Here is a 22,462-nt window from a genome sequence, read left to right on the forward strand (position 1 = left end):
TTTATTTAAGATTCTAAATAATCACTCCATACTTAAGGTAGAAGGTAATAATCATATACTTATGCAGTTATGCTCACTTTTTAGAAGCATATTTTCGTATAATGGCTCAAATTTATGCCACATATATTCATCTCTAGAGGATCAATAATAGATTATCAAGATCTCAATAATTCAAGGCTAGGGTAAGAAAATTCTAATGGCTCTGTTTGATGCCATGAAACATTTACATAAACTTTCATATATTCTACTCCTTAAATTAGTGGTCTAAATTTATCGAATGGGAATTTAACTATAATATATATTTTATTGTTTCTCACAACTTAGATTTTATATTATATTTGAGATTATAATGCAGATCATGCATGTTTAAGATTATACAGTTTATAAAAAGGAAAACATTTCATCCTTATAAAAAAATATACTTCATATATTATGAAGTACGAAGTATAATTTTTCAAAATAAAAGAAAGCATCAAGATAAAATAATATACTTGTACTCCGTATTAAATTAATAGAAAGAACATTAATTAGAAGCATAATAAAGCACATTTGTGTACAGATTAAATAAATAAATAACCAATTGCTAGTTGCTACTAAACCTAAAACTTCAGTTTGACTTTGCAAAAATTCACAAGAATAATCCCACCTTTTGCACACCTTCTCATAATAGTCCCACTTTTTAAAAATTTGGGAATAATCCCACCTTTTCTAGTAATCTTCTCAAAATGGACCATTAAACTGGAAACTTGGAGAACTGGTTTTTTTATTTAGGTGGACTTTTAATTAGTCTTCCCTCCTTAATGAATTAAATTAATTACCCAACTATCCAATTTAGAACCTACAGTATTCACCCCCTTTCCCCTGCAAATAATTAAAGACCATTAATTTTAAAAAAAATAAAAATAAAAAAGAGCAATGGCATATTACGCATGAAGTTCAATTTCCGATTACGCATGAAGTTCAATGGTGGATTTTAAGCAGCAAAATTGAAGGGATTTTTCTGATTTAATGCTAAAAAATTTCGAGTTTTGTGGGTTGAATATGAAATCGAGTATGTATAGATCAATTTTCAAATTTCCGAATTTAATTAGATCGATTTTTCTTTGTTTTGTGATTTTTTCGGTTGAATAGGTGATTGTGGTTACTTGTTTGTTGAATGTTGGTTGTTGGTTGTTTCGATTACTGCTCTAAATTTCTACAAAATTGAGTCTTGATTGTTTGTAATGGATACTACTGTGACATTGAAGTTCTGGCATGGTGGTGTATTTATTAAGGAAGAAAAGGGATTAACGTATGTAGGAGGGGAGGGTATAACATGTGAAATTGACCCAGACGAGCTTTGTTGGTGGTATACTGAGGAATTAGCCAAGAAAGGGGAGAATTACTGTAAAATAGAGGAGGTGTATTACCTAATGATGACAGGGTTAACTTTAGGTAAGGGTTTAAGGAGAGTTTATGATGATGATGAGGTGAGAAAAATGACTGCTATTGCTATGAAAAACAGAAACTTAGAGTTATATGTGGTGCATGGTGTTTCTGACCTGAAGTGTTGCCAATAGATGCTTCTGTTTTGGAGAGAGCTTTACATGAGCAAGTACATGAAACAAAGAAACACCAGAGAAGCTAAGTGAAGGTGGTCAAAAAAGAAAAAAAATTAACTCCTAAGAACGGACCACTAAAGATAAAAGATGCCACAACTAAACCTGGGCATCGTGCCGGGCCGACGTGCAGTGCCGGCGTGCCCAGGTTTTCGTGCCGTGCCGTGCCGGCCTTCATGTTGGCCTGCGGGCCGCCGTGCTTTTCTTCTTCTTCTTTTTTTTTTTTTAATGTTTACACTATATAAATAAATATATATACATAAATATATATATATTTATATTTATATTTATATATATATTAATATATATATATTTAGGGCGTGCTTGGGCGGGCTGGCACGGCGGGCCAAGGGGCGGGCTCGTGCCGTGCTGGGCGGCACGCGGGCCACCCTGACCCGTGCCCAGCTTTAGCCACAACACAACCCGGATCAATAAAAAAGGTGGGATTATTCCCAGATTTTTAAAAGGTGGGACTATTATGAGAAGATGTGCAAAAGGTGGGATTATTCTTGTGAATTTTCCTTTGACTTTATAATTTCCATCTGACATTTGTAGGACTGTTCATCGGTCCAAGTCCGGACTGAACCAACCCGGACCGGACCGAAGACCTAAAAATTGAATTTCAAGAACCGAACAGCGGACTAATTAAGATAGGACCGAACGCAGACCAAAACGAAAAAATCGGTCCAAAACCCGGACCGGGCCGATTTGGACCGATGTTAGAATTTTTATAAAAAAAATTTCTAAATTTTAAATAATTTATGGAAAACTCGAAAAAAATAAAGGAAAAACAATATTTTAACTTTTTTTAATATGTTTAGCATAAAAAAGCTCATAAGACTAAAGTTTTCCAAGCTTGTTAAGGATAATCTTAATTATTATTAAAGGTTTTATGTAAATTTTTTAGCAAAAAACCGGTTCGGTCCAACACCGGTTTTTATAGGGTTTTGGACCTGACCGAAGACCGGAAAAAAAAAAAAAAAAAAATCTCGACCCGGAGACCGGTCCGGTCTGGTCCATTTTTTCAATCCGGACCAATTTTTGAACACCCCTAGATAATTGTAAATCTCATGTTTAATATGAATGCAACCTCAGCTTCACTGATCTCCTACTCAGAAAAATACTTCGATTTCTCCAATTTTTTAACTTATACGGAATAACATTTTTGTTTATCACGTTTATCAATACATAATTTCAACAATTTATATCTATAATTTTACATTAGTAAAAAAAAAAATTTATAAAATAAACATTGAGATGAATCAAACAAGATCTATATAAAGTAACTAATTTTTCCTTAAGTACGTACATGTTGCAAGTATGTCAAGATTCAGTTTGAGAATTTGCAAGTATGTATAAAAGTAAAAAAACTCAAAAAGACATACTCCGAAAAAAGTAAAAGACAATCATGTTGAATCAATTGACCCAACCCAACCCGACCCACCCCAACTTAATCTATTACTCCATACTAAATTGGAGTTATTTTTAGGGAATCTATACTTATATATTAAACACAAGACCAATAAAAAATAAATTAATGTTCTTACGAACTTTGCTATCTTTTAATTATGTTTCATATTCAATTAAAATACACTAAATACTTTGTAGTACAAAACATCAATTTGAGAGCGTTTATTTAATTTCATTAGTTATTATTGTTCACTTTCTTTTTTTTATTATATAGTTTTTATTTTATAGCTCAAATAATATTTATTGATATTCAAAATAAAATGCGATGCATCACCCGAGTCACACATTACTTTTCCTTCATAATTTTTTTTTTTTTAGTAAGATTATTTTTATAATTGACTATTGTGCTACATTTCGCTATAATCATCTATATTTCAACTATTAAAAATTTAAAAACCGGAACATGGCTCAGAAATTATCTAATTATCCATTTATCCCCAAAACTAAAACCCCAACAGTAATTATCAATACCGTACTTCCAAACCTCCCGCAACCAGAATGTAAATCCTCTATTCACTCTTAAAACTTCCCACTGAAACATCACTAATGTCAACTGCAATCTTCCGGCGGGCGTTAACCCCACGCGCCACCGCTTCAACCACCGTCTCACTCTCCTCCATCTCTTCCTCCCCTCCAACCCCCGACACTTCCGCCGTCTCCACCACCGTATCAATCCTAACCCACCACCGTCGCAAATCCCGGTGGTCCACTCTCCTCTCTCTCTTCCCCAACGGTTTCACCCCATCTCAAACCTCCAAAATCCTCCTCAAAATCCGCAACAATCCCCACCTCGCCCTCCGCTTCTTCCTCTTCACCACGCGCCGCTGCCATTCTCTCTCTTCCCTCCATTCTTACTCCACCATTATTCACATCTTAGCTCGCGGTCGCCAAAAAACCCGGGCCAAATCGCTTATTAAATCGGCAATTCGGGAGTTTGATTTGATGGGTGTTGAAGATTCTCGAGAATTTTCTGGAAAAAAGTGCAAGGTTTTTAAGGCTTTGGTTGAATCTTATAGGGTATGTGATTCTGCCCCCTTTGTGTTTGATTTACTGATTGTTTCCCTTTTAGAAATGAATAAATTAGACCCATGTATTGATATTGTTAGAATGTTGCATAATCGTGGAGTTTATGTTAATGTTGGTACTTGTAATGAGTTGATTTCGAGCGCCTTGAAAACTAGGGATTGTTTCTTTGGATATGATTTGTATAAGGAGTTATTTGGGTGTGAGAAAGGTAAATTAGTTCCAAATGTGCATGTTTTTAATGAGCTTATGCTTTCGTTTCATCGAAATGGATTGCTTGATATGGTGGAGGAGGTTTGGATTGAGATGGTTAAGTCGAATTGCGATCCGAATGCTTATAGTTATAGCATTTTGATGGAGGGTTATTGTGAGAAAGGTGATTTGGAGAAGGCTGAAAAGGTGTGGGAAGAGTTGAGAGTGAAGGGGTTGAATCCTGATGTTGTTGGTTATAATACATTGATTGGTGGGTATTGTAGAATGGGTGAGGTTGGGAAGGGTGAGGAGCTTTATAGAGAGATGGGATTGCGCGGCGTGGAGGGAACTTGTGTTACTTATGAACATCTTATAGGTGGGTATTGTTTGGCTGGAGATGCTGATTCTGCAATGCTGTTGTATAATGACATGCGTAGGAAGGGGTTTATTACTGATAATTCAACTGTTGATTCATTGGTTAGAGTACTTTGTTGTAAGAGGTCAGTTTTGGAAGCTTTTGAATTCTTCAAGATTGCCATGAAGAATGCTGATTTTGTTGCAAGGGAGTCAAGCTATGAGTTACTGATAAAGGGTTTGTGTGATGAGGGAAAGACAGAGGAAGCCTTGAAACTTCAGGCACAAATGGCAGGGAAGGGGTTTAGACCCAAGTCACATGTATATGGTGCTTTCATTGATGGCTACTTGAAGATAGGAAAAGCTGATGAAGCAGAAAGTCTGAGGAAAGAGATGATGGATATGTAAAGCTTACCGTGTTAAGAGTCAGGAATTAAACACCCTGTAAGAATGAAAACTGCCCGTCACTAAAGGTTATAACAAAACCTCGGACCTTAAGGATGATGTTTGTAATGCTTATATGAAATTTAAGAAGCTTTTGGAATCTGCTAAAAGGTAGGAATAAGAAGGTGTCAACTCTGTAGCTTATGAAATCCTTGATCTTCACAACATTGGAAGGTATTCATTTGACAGCTTTCCTTTGCCTCTTATATACATTAGCTTCTTATATCTCTACCTCAATGATACCATTTTTGAATATCTAAATGGGGAAGGGAGTTCAAAAACGAAGTCGTGTTTCTTGTTTGTGCATTTTTCATTGCAAAGCTTGTGGAATGCTTTGCACAAAGGAATTGGTTAGGCGTCATGTAGCCTGGGTTAGGCAAGAGCTGTTCTTACGGGGAGCATTTTAATAAGGCCTTGTTCGATCGAAACAAGGGTAGTTAAGTGAAGAAAAGACTTACCTTTTTGTCTTTTGATGCAAAGAGATTGGTCGCTTAAGTTGTTACATGCTTGATTCATGGCCAATAATTGTGCAAGTTACATTAGCATTGGTATTCATGTAGTAGTACAAAAGTCTAGGACTTGCAACAATTTCTAGATTTGCTACACTTATTTCGACCATTGTCATGCTGGTCAATTTCCCTTTGTCAATTTGTGCTAAAAAGTATCAGTAAAAAATAATGGAATCAAAGGATTAGAGAATGAAGGCTACATCTGAAATATTGATAACCATGGGAATTTTAAAGCTTCAAGAATGGAAGATTTAGCTCTTGTCTAAGATTATTTAGAAATATCGAGAATAAATGGCTGACAAATTTTCTTTGTACTACAAGTATTACTTCATTTGTCTTCTGGGATGCTCAATCATCCTGACAATCTCTGCGATGATTCAGACAAAGCTTTCCCTTGATAGAATTGCCTCATTTCTTAGCCTCAACGACAATATATTTCCAAGGTGCTGCTGAGATGTATAATGAAACTTTAATTTGGATCCGTCTGTCCCAAGCAAAATCGAGGACATTAATCTTAGGGTGTATTCAGCTTTGGCGAGTCAACCGTACTCTCTTCTATACTCGTAAGACTGATTGGATCCAAGGCTTTTGCTGTGTGGATAGTTGATGAAATATTGTTTGGCAAAGAAATGGATCATGACAGTTTTACAGTTTTGTGAAGAAGGATCTCAAAATCTTATCTTTTAATAACAAGATTATTGTTGGTGAGGGGGTTATCAGTTGGAGTGGCGATTAGAAGCAAAGGATTTGAATTGCCTGTGCATGGTACCAGGATGCTGATATATCTGTTTGATGATCCATTAGTGTTGTTGATGCTCACACTCATAGTCTTCTTTTCAAGGTATAGTATCTGTCATTTTCTTATAGTTCCTGGTTGTTAAAATAATGAGAGTATCCGTCCTACAAAGTACATAAGTTTTATACTCTGCCCCATCACATATCATGGCGCTTTGTTGTAATACTTTTGATTGCAGGATTGTGTTCTTAGCCTTAAGAGCCCAAAATTGTAATTTGTGTCGCACATCAAGTGTAGCTCATACCTGCTGCAGATTTGATCTTGATGAGAAATCAAGTGTAATAAAAAAAGAAATTGCTTCATTTTCCAATTAATGGTTCATAATTTACAAATTAACTTGTAATCTGTGTGCATAAGTGTGATGGAAGTTTTCTTTATCGTTGTAGTTTTGTACTGGGTGACATACCCAGATACCCTACATAGTATACTAGTCCTTTGTCGTAGCTAGGTTAGTAACGTGAAACTTTTCTGTGGACTGCCTTACAGATATTAGCAGGTAGCTACTTCTGTGAGGTCGCTGGTCGGAGCAATATTTGATTACCTGGTCTGTTGAAGGGTGGCAGGTTAAGCTTATTTGGAACGCTGCTGCTTATGGGACTTGTTAAAAGAAACCGTGAAGCAACATTCGACATGCTTAGATGCTGGCCAAGCAGTACAATATGCTTCAATCATGTTAGTAGCTCTGTTCTGGCCTTATCGTCGATCAAGAATGATGTAAGAGTTGTAATATGAAGTGTAAAGCTTTCAAACCCACCATCAGCAACTGAAGCTGTTAAATTGCAGGAGCATATCAAGAATAGAAATAAGGGTATGGAGAAGAAGAGGCTTGAATGGACAGTTTTTGTTAACATAACTCCTAGGTCCAAAAAAAAAATAATAAAATTACTTGTACCTTATTTCTGAATGATTTGTTCTAGATTTAGTAAATCTAACTAATGTAACTCTGCTGTGATCAAATTTCTTACTTCGTAAATTGTGGGATCAATCATTATTAACCGTGCTTCCTTGGTTATAGCATAAAATTTACCCTCAAAACTGATAATATTGGAGAAATCACTATTGTTGATTACGAATTGTTCATCTTTATTGTCTAAAATCTCTACTAGATAAAAGGATCTGTTATAATAGTCCATATGACTTCTCCTGGCCTATACAAACCCAACCTTCCTACTCTAAACAATACCAATACGGTGAAATCACCACTACCGGAGGGCGAAGGAGTGAGGAGGTGGGGCCGCCGAGGAGTTTGGTAGAGGGAGGCGTGGGTGGGCAAGGATTTTTTACAATTTTTTAAGTTTTTTTTTACAAAAAGTGTCAATTTAAGTTGGGATTATTAAAACCAATTAAAACCCGTCCAGAGACTTTATATTAATACCGAGGCAATGCAGGGTAATCAACACACATTAATAAATCTTATTGCAATCTAAAGACATAACACACAAGCCGTACTACTACTACTGAAGTACTGAATCCATCCTCATTTAATGGCCTAGAAACTTAAAGAGTAAAAAATTTCCTTTTGTGAATCATTTGACTTGAATAGGATCTGCATAAACCTTCTGCTAGCCGATTCTATGCTCAATGTATGATCACCTAATTTATGCCACTAAACACCACCATACATGGCCACCATTGATATAATAATAAGCTCGCACGAACCTACATCAATTTTATTACCAGTTTACTACATCAATTTACTAAAAAGCCGATGAGGAGGGGGCAAGAAAATCTTGGCGAATGGAGCTACCTCTTTCCTATCGGAGCATATCTTTGAATCTTGTGAAGTGTAAAATGCCAAGCAATCTCCAAATTATTGTTCAAAGGGCCACTCTTGCAGTCCTACCTTGTCATCTATTAAATCTTCATCTACGCTAAAGAACATAATTGTGCTTAGAAAGTAGGAGTGACCAAATGGCATAACAACATAGTTACCTTTAGACCACCCTAAACCTTCCACCGCGATGGAAAAGGTCACATACTCACTAACGTAGAAAACACGATCTTCTAGGTTCGAGACCTCCTTCCAAGTGCATGTCTGATTATGATTTATCCTACCATAAGCTTCCAACTTATAAACTCCAACAACTCTGGGTGGCTCGGGTTCTTCTGAATAGTAATATTCTATATAAACTAGATAAAGCCGTCCATTCGATTCAACTATATATGTTAACACGTCCGAATAGCCCAAATCTAACTCTACTGTGATCAAATTCCTTACCTCATAAGTCGGGGATCAATCATTATTAACCTTGCTTCCCTATTTATAGCATAAAATTTACCCTCGAAACTGATAATATCGGAGAAATACTTCATAATCTATAATCTCTATAAAAGGATCTGGTACAATATTCCATTCGGCTTCTCCGGGCCTCCACAAACCCAACTTCCTGCTCCTAACAACACCAATACGGTGAAATCATCATCATATTGTCTTTAGAATTACTATTATTCCAACATACAACTGCTTTAGCTTTTCTCGGGTTTTGTTCATTGGATATACCATATTGAAGTGAATAAGACCTAGTGATTTCCTTGGCATTGCAGTCGAACATATCGAATGATCCTCTACACAACGTAGGGTGCTCGAATGATGCAGACAGCGTAAGCAAAGGGTTTTGTAGGCGCAATTTACTCGATTCAACCCGTTGTTCAACCTTTACTATCCATCCACTTTCTTGGTGTCCTGGACCAGGAGGAGGGGGAAATAGTAAAATATTGTTTCGCAAAAGGTATGCAGTGGTGAAAGGTTCATTGGAGTCATATGTTGTGTTTAACAACAAAGGCGGCGGTGGGAGTTTAAGAGGAAACTGAAGAGGTTTCTTTAAGGGTAAGAGAGAAGAGCGCCATGAAGTACAAACAGAACGTATCCTTCGAAGCTCGAACTCGTCACCGGTCTTATCATTATCGAGGTGTTTGTAAATTTCGAATAAGATATCGCTTGGAAGATTTCTCCAATACTTTGGTGTTCTTCACCAAATTCATCTTCCCTCTTTCACTTAGGGGCCATCTTTGACTCCCTAAGGGGGCGTTTAGGTTAAATTGAATGGTTGAGATCACAAAGGAATTCAATGGTTTAATTAATAAAAAGATACTTCGTAGGTGATTATCACATATCACCCTTTGTTAAGTTTTTTAGCCAAATACAGAGTAGGGTTTTATAGAGTGAGGGATAGCTCAAGTGATTAGAGCTTCCCTCGCGATTTCAAGAGATATTGGGATCTTTTCTTGGGAATTTATCGGTTTGGTTAATGGATATCATATTCAGTGTTATTGGTTATCGGATACCCGAACCGGTAGTGTTAACGGTATGGGTACCCGACCCATGCTCACCCCTATTTTATATAGCAAATTAGGCAAAACTAGTAAAAAAAGGCTCTCAACTATGGGTATTCTTACGATCTGATGTCCAATCTCTTGATAATTATGGACAGTCCTATGCTTCCTAGCTATGAAAGTACTACTCCCTCCGTTCGTCTCAATGAATAGATTATTAATTTTCAATTGTTAGACTTTATACTTAGTAAGATTAATTCGGCATACGTACCCAAGAGAAATGGAGCAAGTATTTAAAAACGGAAGGAGTAATTAAGAATTGGGCTTCCTTTTATACGTATTTTCAATCTCCTATATCTGTATCATTATATTAGATGATATTAATATTTCTGGCACCAATGGTTAATGTCCAAGAATTGATAGAAGGCAGAACCACTTGATATGGAAAGCCGGTCAAAAAAGGCAACCAAATAGTAGCTCTAGTATAAGACCTAGAACATGGAGTACTTGTACATTTTGTTGTAGAGTAGTAGAGAATACCAGTAATGGAGAAAGTCAAGAAAACAAGTACGTTTTTTTTTTTTTGGTTAAGAAGAAAAACAAGTACTTGCCTTAGACAGGAATAGGCATGGCAACTTTGCTATTTTAGCTTTTCATATAGCTTTCACCTGTATTACCTCCCCAACGAACATGATTAATGCAAATTCAAATTCTGAATTAACACGGCAAGGTAGTGTTAAAAATACAGTGTTCTTCCCAAGTAGCTCCCATTATAGCACAACTAAAAATAAAGAAAAACCTTTGTCAAGCCTACGGCTGTATGGGATAATTGATGAGGAGTTAGCGTACAATAATTATTATGACGAATAACCAGTGATATAATTCACGACCACATACTGTCCAACTACATGTTGACACTTACAAAATACTTAAGGTTTTGTTGATAACTTGAGTAAACTAATTAAGTGATATCTTGGTCCCTTCATTCTCTATATCTCGCCTGTGTCCCTGCAATGCAAACAACGAACAAATATTAAGCAACTGATAACTTGATTTTTTTAAAAAAAAAAAAAAAAAAAAAAAAAGGGTTTATAGAGATAGCAGGTATTAGACATTTTGTGTCCCCCAAGTCCTTGACTTGAATTTTTTATTCACAATTCTCAGAACATGAAAACTATATTAATGACTCAGGAAGTTCACAAAGTTACAAATGTCGTAATTAAAGGCTCTTGTATGTGAAGTATATTTGCCTAGATCCTAGATCCTAGTTCCTCCTCATTGTGACAGAAAGATAATGCAAAAGGAACCATCCATCACAAAGCCTGAATTGGTCGGCAGCCTTCAGTAGTTTAGTTCCTCTTAGACTTGTGTGTTATGAGAAAGATATCTCAAGAGTTCCTCCCCAGTTTGACAGAAAGCAATTGCAGAGAATGAAACAGCCATTTATCACAGATATCTGGTTGGCTTGGTAGTTTAGTTCCTCAAAGACTCATGTACATATGATTCTATCCCAGAATATTATAGCAAAAGAGTGCCATGAGACAATGAGGATATAATAAAAGTCCTAAACCCAATGAAACTATTAGCTACATGAGTAGAAAGAAGCCTCTTTATAATACACTAAAGTTTCACCGATCATAGGAAAGCTGCAAGAACCAAGAAATCTAGCTAAGCTTTCTAATGCACTTGTGTAGTGGCACCTTCAGTTTACCAGGGTTGATAAGCAAATCACCTAGGTCTACCTCAGGCATGCACTACACATAGTATGAGAATTCCTTCAAGTAAGCAAGGTCAAGAAAACTCAGTTTTATGTTCATATTACATGCTTAATTGATGAAAGCTAAACAACAAATATTGTCCAGAACAACCTTCAATTCACAGATTTTGTGTAACAGTTGCAATCTGAGAGGGATGGAAAGTAGATTACAACCCTCTCGTAGAGAAAGAGGCCGTAAACCCATGCAAAAGAATAACCTTTAGCATGAAACCATGTGTCACATACGTTACAAAAGCAATAAATCAGTTCAAAAACGACATTGAAAATGAGCACCTCCAGGAAATTAGACTTGAAATATCTTCTAACAGGAAAATAAAGTAACGTCATATGATATTGACTAATTGAGCAAAAGTATGATATCAATCAATCAATAAAAGCCTTAATCCCATAAGTGGGGTCAGCTACATGAACCAAAAGTGATTATTCCGTATAGTCATCCACAAAATTCTTCCTCCTCCAACCCTTACGATATAGAATGATGTAGAATGCCACACACAGTCACAAGCACATAGAATGTACACCCATGCACATCATACACAAGGAAAAATGCATATATGGGCCTCACCTGTACCACAAGACCTCAACTTTATTGTCTTTACATAATTTCAAGATATTCCTAAACTACAATAAGTTCATAACTTGTCCAGTAGATTTAATGTTATGCACCAATCATATATTCATTTGTACAAGAATCCTTTGACCATCATAGAAACTGCATCAATCAAGCAAGCAAATGTGCACAAGAATCACCCTGGAAAGTCATTCTCCACTGTAAATTGTAATTTTTTTCAAGCATACTCTACTCAAGTTTTCAAACCCTATCTCAAACTATGCCAAGCACCACTCTCATTAGTCAATAACACCAATATATGTATGCCATATAGCATCCGAGACACTAATATTCAATTCCGGGGTTCAACCACACTAAAAAGCCAACCCCAACAACACATCATCCTTTGACAAATCCTAAGCTCTTATAATGGAAATTTTATTTTTCCTAGATAGTGAAAGTTGTATTGCCAAGAGCCCACGAATTTAAAGAAAAGATCCCTTCTAATACCTCCCAAATCATATATTGGGGAGAATTGTTAAAATCAATGCAAATTGATGATATCAATACCGCAAGGAGAAAGAAACACTTAATACCGCGAATTCAATGAAGAACCCCTTTAATTCCTCCCAATTCATTGTTCTCAAATTGTGAAGTTCGTCAATTAAATCTTATTACCGTGAATCCGCATTTCAATGGATAAAAACTTCCCCTTCCTATTGCTAATAATAATTAAACATAGACAATCGTTCTATTTCATAACAAACCCTTTTTAAAAATAATAAAAATAGCAAATTTGTAATTTTCAGGTCACAATTATAATCCTTCTTAGCTATATAAGACAATAATCAACTTTGAGCAAATAGAAATTAAAAATTAAAGTTTTTGCCGAAATCGAAAACACAATTAAAACCCCAAATAAAGTAAAACAAGTGAAATTAAGAGCTAAATAACATCACTTCCATAAAAAATTATAAGAACAATACCTTAAATTTGGTGGGGTTGAATCAAAGATCCAAAGTGATCTCCTCTTTCTGGAAATACTGAAGAACATAAGGAGTGACCCGAATAGCAACAACCCATGCTCCGAACATCAACCCATGGGATCGAAGCTGCTTCAGAGCTTCTTCCTTGCTTGGTTTCTTCTGGAACATTCCTCCGAACATCTTTGCTTTGTTCTCTCTTTCTCTCTCTAGATTGCAAGATCTGTTGAATTTCCCCAAAACCTTTGATAAACCCTAAATTATGAGCCTTTGGTTGAATATAAAGCTGATTACTTGATCAGGTTATTCGGTTTTCTTTCTTGGGCTATAAGATAATCCTGGAATTGGGTTTGGGCTTTGGTACCAAAGAAAGTGGTTTGATGGCTTTTGAGTTTTTTTTTTTTTTTTTTTTTTTTGAAAAAATGTAGAATTGTGCTATTCTAATATTCTTCACAATTTATTTATTTATTTATTTTGTTTAGAGAATCGCAAAGGGTAGATGATAGAGAATCAATTTTAAGATATCATGTATCTATAAATAGAATCTAAATCAACATATACATAAAATTGAATTAAATAAGGGTTTCCTTCGTCAAAGCTATGATCGTTGAATATATCTTGCATTGTAGTGCATCTCTCGCACACATCGCTGGAATATACCGCCTTTTCATAGAGACGGTCTAACGATTGGTTGTAGTTGTAAGGATGATTTTCATATGATTCACTCGAATGTCTTTGAAGATTTGACAACCGTTGCTATCCCGGACAACTCTCTACCAACGAAGTGATAATAGGGCAAAAGATGATTACCTTTTTAATAAACTCTAACACACACACACACACACACACACAAAAAGACAAACAACAAAACTAACAAAAATTGATAACTCCACCATAGGGAGATAGACGAATGTCTACACTATTTCCGGCCTAAACAATCAAGAATTTGGAGAAACCCTAAAAGAGAGGAGGAGAGAAGGGATAGGCGAGGCGAGAGTTTCAAAAATGATTTTGAAGGTCTTTTTGATATCCTGATCTATCCCTAATTCTCTTCTCGATCCTATTTTATTCTATATGATTTTGTACAATATGATTATGCTATAATCCTAAGTGATTATGCTATGATTCTACTAGGATTGCGATTTTCCCTTTGATCCGAATTGTTTAGTTGAATTATGATTGTAAAATTAAGCAACATTATGATCCAGTTTTAGTAACTACTTTGTATGATAGTAGCAATACACATTGTAATTCTCTATGACAAAACATGTGTTTACTACATACGTAAAGAAATCATCATTAACAACTTTAATTTGGCTAGGTGTAAGGCACATAATGAGATTGATTCGAAAAAGTTGCTTAACCTAATCTTTTGTAAGAGTTGTTTGAGAAATTTTTATAATCCATCATAAACTATTTTGATCGTTGCTAAAAATAAATTATTTAAATAGCTAATTTAAACATCTAATGTACATAATATAGAGTAACTAGATAACTTATCAACTAATTAATATAATCAGTTATATCAATGAGTTAATAGCAAAGTAATTATCAAATATAACATGCATGATCACGGCATAATGATTATAATGTCCATACTCATTTTACACTAGATCAAGCTAAAATTGGGTATAATGTACAGTGGTAATTGTTATAAACGGAACTGCGGGAACAAAAACAGTAAGAACAAAGTTACCGAAAAATAGACTGAGTCGCGGACTATGTCGCTTTCTTTAGAACATTCACGGCACTGCCCTGAAAAGGTGCAAGCAGTTCGTAATAAACCGGATGTTCCCCAGGATAAAACAGTCTTTCTGTATTGTAATTATACCGGTGGAACTGCACAAAACCACCGGGCAACTAAACACCAAAAAAAGAAAAAAAACTGCTCGAGGGTTTTGTTTTTGTGAGGGAAAATAGAGAGGAGAAGAAGATTGCTTTCTGTATTTTTTGTGTATCAAAAACAGGAAATCAACACGCCTTTTATAGGAAAAATTGCAACGTAACTGCTGCTGTTTAATTAGGCACTAATCACGCAATTAAAACAGTCATAAGTTGAACGTTTAGCAAAAAATCAGTGAAAACGTTTGCATGATTAACGCTCCATTAATCAGTTTTGAAAAAACGGTCAAATGTAATCAGTCAAAAACGTTTAGCAAAAATCAAGGAACTAATCACGCAATTAGCCTTGTCCAAAAAAATAAGTTTATTTAATAAACCCGACCCGGCCCGGCTCGGTTCGGCGCGCGTGTGTGTGATAGATGGTTTACCATATAGGTCCTCCCTCTCCACAAAATGTGGGTAGCCCAAGGGCCACACCCCTTTAGCCCACTCTCTATATTATAAAGAGAGTAAAACTCTCATTTCCCACCAATGTGGGACTTTGAGTTTTTTCACAAAATTCACACACTACACACTTGTTGTTCCAACAGTAATCACTACCCAATTACTACCCTCTTTTTTTATAACAAAAGCTTAAGGTAGCGTCCCCCACAAGCTCACCTTTCCATATCTAACAATGGGAAAACAAACTCAACTGACAAACAAAACCCCCCCTAAGATTCAAGTCACCTAAAATTCAAGTCATTTTCACACCTTAGCATTCAACTGTTTTTAGGTCAATCTCCCCTCAAACCTAGTCAACAATCTTTTTCACCAATCCATATGCCGCATTAGTGCTAAGTGGGTTCCCCCACATTAGATAGAAACTCCCCTCCTTTACTTTTTAGTATTCCTCTAATCACCCCAATACATTTTTACATACACTCGCGTGTACATGTCACAAACCCGTACAATGTACTCAAGTAATACAAAGTATTTTTCTTTTTTACTCGTTTGATTTCAAAATAAACAAAAATTACAGTATTCCCAAGTCCCGGGTAACACTAAAATGATAAGATTACTCACTACATATTCTTAAGTGCACCCAGTTCACGATATACCCGTGTGTATATTAAAATTTCCTAAACACCCCTCCTCAGCTGAGGTGTCATGAAGATTTGCAATCCTAAATTTCCAAAATCATTTTAATAAATCAAAAATTTTAATCCCCCATTTCTTTTTCTTCTACCTCACTCACACACACTCTCTCTCCTGCCTACCTAATTTCTCTCTCTAAAAATGGCTGCCAGACCACCAGAACCAGAACACCCACCTCAACCAGGCCCCACGCTTCCTCCAACCTCCTTCTCCTCCGCCATAGTCGTCCACCAATCTCCACCGTCCAAACTCCCAATCGACTTCAGCCCACCGTTGATCGCCATGGTGGTCGTCGCAGCAGCAGCCTTCCTCTTCATCACTTACTCCCGCCTTATTTCCCGCCACCTCTTCCCGCCATTTCTCCGCTTCATCCGCCGTCACCGCCGCCGCAGGATTCTCTTCCCGCCGTCCGATATCGGCTCTCCGCCGCCGCCCTACGAATCCTCCGACGGATTCTACGTTTACTCGCCTTACGGCCTCGATGAATCGGTTATCAAGAATATTCCGTTGACAATTTACAAGTTCCCGACGAAATTAGGGTTTATCGAAGTTAATGGATTCAATGATTGCGCTGTTTGTTTACTTGATTTTGAGGAGGGAGAATGTATTCGTACTCTGCCTCTTTGTTGTCACGCTTTCCACGTTGATTGTATCGACATGTGGCTTCGATCGCACGCCACGTGTCCGCTTTGTCGTGCCGGAGTTTACCTTCCGCCGCCGGAATCGCCGTTGTTATCGCCGGTAATGACGGCGAGAATCCGTCCGAGCTTCGACGAAGGAATTCTCCTCGAAAGCATGTTTTTAGAGCCGTTGCCGGAAGTTGATGTTGAGCAAAATTCCGGCGAAATTCAGGAGGTTTTCTCGCCGGAAAGAAGGATAATTCAGTCGGAAGATCAGCGTTGTAATAGAAGAGAACTCGATTTTCTTCTCAAACGATCGTATTCGTTTGGATTTGAACGGAGTTTTCCGTCGGAAAGGTTAGTTATGGAGCCGGCAACGACGCCGTATCACCACCGTCAACGGCGGAACTTCTTCTGGACAAAACGACCATCATCAACGCCGTTTAGCTCAATAGCAAAATCTAGAGTATTCTCTTTCCGGCGAACGATGAAATCTCCGGCGTTGTTCCGGCGACGAGGGTTTTTCCCGTTGTCGGAATCTTCAGCGAGCTTACGATACGCTAGCACAGATGAACCTTCTAGAAGAATCAAATCAATGGCGTCGCCATTGTTTGGAAGAGCGGCGATGTTTTCGTCGAGTCGAATGAGGTCGGGTGATCCTGAAGCATTGATTTCACCGGAGAGGTTTAACAGACGGTAGGAGATGATGACACGTGGGAGGTGGATGTAGCGTTGGATTAAGGTGGAATGAATGAACGGTGATGATGGGGTTTGAGGGGTGTAAATGTGGTGGGGATGAAGGTGGTGTAAATGTAGTAGGAAATTTAATGGGAGGGTGTGTCAACTGTCGAGTGCATTAAATGGGTGAAATTGACGAAAGAGAAAAATATTAAGGGAGTGTTAGAAAGATGGAGAGAGATAATATAACTTAAGTAAGGGACTTTTTGTTTAAGATTGCTTTTGGGGATTCTCTCTCCATCTATCTACTACTCTCTAAAGTTGGTTTTTGGGGCGTAAACGGAGCTATAAAGCAATGATGTAAACGAGGTTTGATCTCGACTTTTGTAAAGATAATACTCGTAGCATAGGTTAGGAGATAGGTGTGGAGGTGTAGTAGGGGGTGTTAAACTTAAATTGATGGGATTGATGTTGGTTAGAAAATAGGGAAAAGATCATTTAATGCAGGAAATTGATTTATGGTACTCTCAAGCTTTAAATTTCTTTGTTGTGTTTACAATGGATTTATTAGTAGTAATTCTTGGCGGGAGATTTATTGATATTGGTCCGATTTTGGACTATTCTTTTGTAGCTTTTGTTTTGGCCTTCTTAATGTTGGATTTGACTTTTATGACACTAGAAATTGGAGGTTTGAAGTTGTGAAAATGTGGGTCTTTTGGATACTTGGTGTTGGAAATTTTGTGTTAAGTGCGTTGAATTTATCTTTCTAATGTTGAAAATATGGAGGGAGGGGAATGAGTGAGATTGTATGGTCTACCTTATGCTGAGAACTGAGGAGATGTGCTAGGCCTCTAGCCGGCCCTCTTCTACTCGTAAGCGCCTCCGACGTGTCCCTATGACTCTGAGCGGACACTCGGGAGCCAGGAAGTACTATATGGTAGGTTCCTTGATGAGCATAAAACTTGTTTTGAAAATTGAATGTTCTTTAACCTAGTCCATCTCCATCATATGCATTAATCAATAATCACAATGAAATTTTAGCGTAAATAGATTTATGATAAATTATCTGATAATATTGTCTTATTTTACTTCAGTTGGAAAAATTTTATTGCTCTCAAGAATATTCACACTTTGAAGTATGAATATACGGAGTAGATAAAACACGATCAAATTTAGCCGAACTTGTAACATGATAATTATCTTAAATTTTGCGTAATATGGAGTATATTTGTCCTTAAAAAGGCACCTCTATGCTTAATCCACCTTTGTTGTATGGTAGTGTCCAAATCCAATAGTTGGAGACTTCATTTCAAACTATCTACAAATTTATTATCAAATCCAATATTATCATATGTGGCAAACATAAAGAAATGTAAATGACTGGTCTAAACTACTACTCCCTCCATTTTTAAATACTTGCTTCATTTCTCTAAGCGTGAAGTTTTAGGAGAAATTGGCGAAAGGAAATAAAATATGGAGGTAGTGGGATAGATGAAAGAATAAAAAAATTGTAAAATGTAAAAGGCGTCAAGAGAATTGGAGGAGAGAGAATATGAAATCAATAAAATATGATTTATGTTAGGTTCACTAGTTTGGAGAATTGAATTAAATATTCTAAAAGTTTTTCAAATAAGGAAATAGAGCAAGTATTTAAAAACGGCCGGAAATGAAAAATGGAGCAAGTATTTAAAAATAGAGGGAGTATCAATAATCCGATTTAGATTTTTTTGGTGAAAATTAAATTAGATCAAATTATAAAATTAAAGTATTTGAAGAAAATGTAACATTACTTAATCGAGACCGAAAATGTAGGTGGCAATATAAGCATGAAAGCAAAGAGGCTAGCTGCTGAGCATTAATTAGGAAAAACGACCATCCTCTTCTAGTCTTATACAAGTATAATATTAACTCCGTTTCTGAAAGTTTGATTCACTTAGTATTCATATGGTCAAAATAAAATAACTTTGACCACATTTTATGATATATACAATCAAAATAAATTAACAAGTTTAATCTTATTAGATTCCCCTAATGATAAATTTTTCAAATATCAACTTTTAAAATTTTTACTTCTACATAACCGAAGTCATTAATGGTCAAAGATGTCCATTGAAGACCGTATAAATAGAGAGTGAGTCGAACTTTAAAAAATGGAGGGAGTATATTAATATTACCCTTTAAACTTTGAGACTACCCATTTATTATTTGGAGAAAATCCTGTATTCATGTACTGTACTATAGAAAAGTATAATGAAAACAAAGAAGAGATAATGAAAGGAGGAGGGGGGATTTTTAAACATTAATTGGACGTGTCAAACAAGTAAAAAAAGGGTCGGCTTTGGACTAGCCAACTATGAAAATAAAATGGGTCAAATATGAGAAACAATGTTGATTTGCACCCATTTAAACTTTAACTTGGGGTAACTGCATAATGTTTGGAGAAACACAAATTTTTATATGTGATTGGTCATACCGTGTGGTTGGGGTTACTTATTTAGGGGTTACTTATTATGAGATTACTTATTAAGGGGTTACTCGGTCTGCCAGGGGTTACTTATTGAGGGGTTACTCGGTCGGTCAAATGTTACTTATTTAGGGGTTATTCGATCGGTTAGAGGTTACTCTCATATAGAAAACGCGCTAAGCTAAGGGTGAAAGTTCGGTTTGCGGTGTGGTTTATAGCCCAAACCAGATCATATTAATTCAGTTTAGGATTTTTCAAACCGCAATGCACCATATTATTATTCAATCCGAACCAAACCACACCATTTTTAATTTGGTTTTCAAAACAAAAACCAAACCGCACCACAATTTTTTTAGGCCTAGTGTTTTGAGCTTTGATTTGTACCTTTTTTGGGCCTGACTCAACAGAACTTGTTTTAAGCCTTATATAATAGAGTTGAAAAATCAGATTTGGGCTATAATTTAGATATGGGCCTATATTTCGGTTTGGTTTTCAGTTTTTCAAATCTTGAAACCGAAACCAAACCGAAAACCTCAATTTTTTTTTTATTTCTCAAACCACACCGAACCATATTAACAAAAAAAACCAAACTGCATTACTAATTCGGTTTGGTTTACGGTTCAGTTTTAAACCGTATTAGTTTCACCCCTAGCGCTAACTGACCGAGTAACCTCAAAATAAGTAACCCTTAACCGACTGAGTAGCCCCTAAATAAGTAACCCCGGCGAAAACGCGCTAACTGACTGAGTAACCCCACAATAAGTAACCCTTAACCGATTGAGTAACTCCTAAATAAGCAACCCCTGAATAAGTAACTCCGGCCACACAGTGTGACCAGCCACACAAAAAAAGCACCGAAAGCCAAATATTTTTTGCTACACATTGCAAAAACATTACTAATACGTTGTATTGTTGAGTCATGGATGGAGCAGACGGTAGGCTTCCTAGTTTCACTTAACATCGTAATTAATTTTACTTCGAATACTTAAATGTTTGTCCATTTTACAATTACCTGAACAATAGATGTGTTTGAGTTTTAAAATGGTTTTTTCTTCAAAACATGAGAAGTTAAATGGTTTTGAAAAGCACGATCAGAGTGCTAGTTGATTTTGTTGCGCAGATGTATGAATGAGTCTATAAAGTGTTAGAATTAATGGTGGAGCTCCAAGGCTTGACCGTGGCTTGTGTGTGGAGAAGGAACGGAGCAACAAAGAGAGATGAAAATAAAGGTGTCGAAGTAAAGGAAGGAGTGCAAGAATTAGCCATGCACGTTTGTGCAAGATATGGCACATCTTCTATATATGCAGCCTAGAGCACGTTCGTGCAAGTGGTTCTTCGACAAAGTAGTAGTTAATAGGGAGATCTAAGGAGTTTAACATCGACACACATGCTAGTGTGCAAGATATGGCATGTCCATGCGAGCTCACAACACACATGCTTCTTAATCAGCTCAAAACTTGTTTTCTTAGTCTATTACCGTACCCTACGCCAATCCAATCAAGAAGCTTATATGACGACAAAACTGTACATATGAAGTACTACTTCCATTTCTGAAAGTTCGACTCACTTACCCTTCATGGGTCAAAATAAAATAACTTTGATCACATTTTATGACTTATACAATAAAAATAAATTAGCATATAAGATCTTATTAGATTCCACTTATTATAAATTTTCCAAATATCAACTTTTTATAATTTTCAATTATACATAGCCGAAGATATTCATGGTCAAAGATGTTCATTGGAGACCGTGCAAATGCAAAGTGAGTCGAACTTTCAGGAACGGAGGGAGTGTATGTTATTGTGCAGCTAAGCTATTGTATTATTGAGAGTAAAAACACTGCAAGGTTTAAATTTATGATTATGAGATTAAATAGATATCTTGATTCTTGAGTGTCTTGTTATAGTTGTCATGGCTATACATTTAATCTAAGTCATAGGGAAAATTAATTTTAAGTCTCTTAGAGATATATGAAATTTTCCATGTTAAATTATTCGTGTGTTATTCGTCGTTTTTCTTTGTTATTTCCTTTACATTATTATGAAGGTTTAACAGTGCTCCCAGTTTACCAATAACGAATTCCCAACAAAAGGTTGGTAACAGATTATTTATGTACAACAGTACAAGGAAACAACAACCATCAAATCATGTGATAAAATCTGACCTCTTTGTTAGGATTAGGACTCAAGAGGTGGGAATTCTATAACTATATTACTACTTGATTTCTTTATCTGACTTAACTCTAATCCATAAACTAATTTAATTTGCTTATTGCTGAATATTCCCCCTAAATACAATAACTTAATCAAGTGGCCTAGTGATCAATTAAAGTATGTGATACTTTTCACATGATAATTCAACCATTTTCAATCACATTGAGTCAAATTAAAATTAACTATACATTACAATGATAATTATGCATAAGTATCACACATTTGATATCCAATCAACATACCAATTTAAATTGTATGTACACACATTTAAGTAATCATTTAAATAACCAGCTAATTAACCGTACCCTTTATTAAGTTGACCTACTTTTCGGCCAATACAAAAAATACTTTATACCGTAATTCCTAATCCATTAAACGAAGAAAAAAAATCTTTTATATACAAGTATCTACTTTATCTTCATTGTTCCACAATAATGTGTACATCTAAAATTCTTACCAAAGGCCCATTTTTTTCTTCACAAAATGCAGCAGCATTAATGGGACATCCCAAATAATAACATGATAAGGAGCAGTAC

General features: G+C 36.1%; 3 protein-coding genes across 3 annotated transcripts; 2 read left to right on the forward strand and 1 right to left on the reverse strand.

Annotated features, from left to right (window-relative positions):
• The first annotated feature begins 3,377 nt into the window (after nt 1–3,377).
• LOC110698523 (pentatricopeptide repeat-containing protein At2g15980-like) lies at nt 3,378–7,459 on the forward strand. Its single transcript, XM_021875967.1, has 2 exons — nt 3,378–6,431; nt 6,873–7,459. Exon 1 carries the CDS (start codon nt 3,615–3,617, stop codon nt 5,043–5,045), a length of 1,431 nt encoding a protein of 476 aa, XP_021731659.1. The 5' UTR covers nt 3,378–3,614; the 3' UTR covers nt 5,046–6,431; nt 6,873–7,459.
• A 2,894-nt stretch (nt 7,460–10,353) lies between these two features.
• Nucleotides 10,354–13,251, reverse strand: LOC110698524 (mitochondrial import receptor subunit TOM6 homolog). The gene is made up of 2 exons (XM_021875968.1): nt 12,973–13,251; nt 10,354–10,667 (listed from the first exon to the last, which is right to left on the reverse strand). Exon 1 carries the CDS (start codon nt 13,150–13,152, stop codon nt 12,994–12,996), a length of 159 nt encoding a protein of 52 aa, XP_021731660.1. The 5' UTR covers nt 13,153–13,251; the 3' UTR covers nt 10,354–10,667; nt 12,973–12,993.
• A 2,765-nt stretch (nt 13,252–16,016) lies between these two features.
• On the forward strand, nt 16,017–17,876 carry LOC110698525 (RING-H2 finger protein ATL65-like). The gene has a single exon (XM_021875969.1). The coding sequence runs from the start codon at nt 16,090–16,092 to the stop codon at nt 17,266–17,268; it is 1,179 nt and encodes a 392-aa protein (XP_021731661.1). The 5' UTR covers nt 16,017–16,089; the 3' UTR covers nt 17,269–17,876.
• The last annotated feature ends 4,586 nt before the right edge of the window (nt 17,877–22,462 follow it).

The sequence above is a fragment of the Chenopodium quinoa genome, unplaced genomic scaffold (assembly GCF_001683475.1).
Source record: "Chenopodium quinoa cultivar QQ74 unplaced genomic scaffold, ASM168347v1, whole genome shotgun sequence".
Lineage (NCBI taxonomy): Eukaryota > Viridiplantae > Streptophyta > Magnoliopsida > Caryophyllales > Amaranthaceae > Chenopodium > Chenopodium quinoa.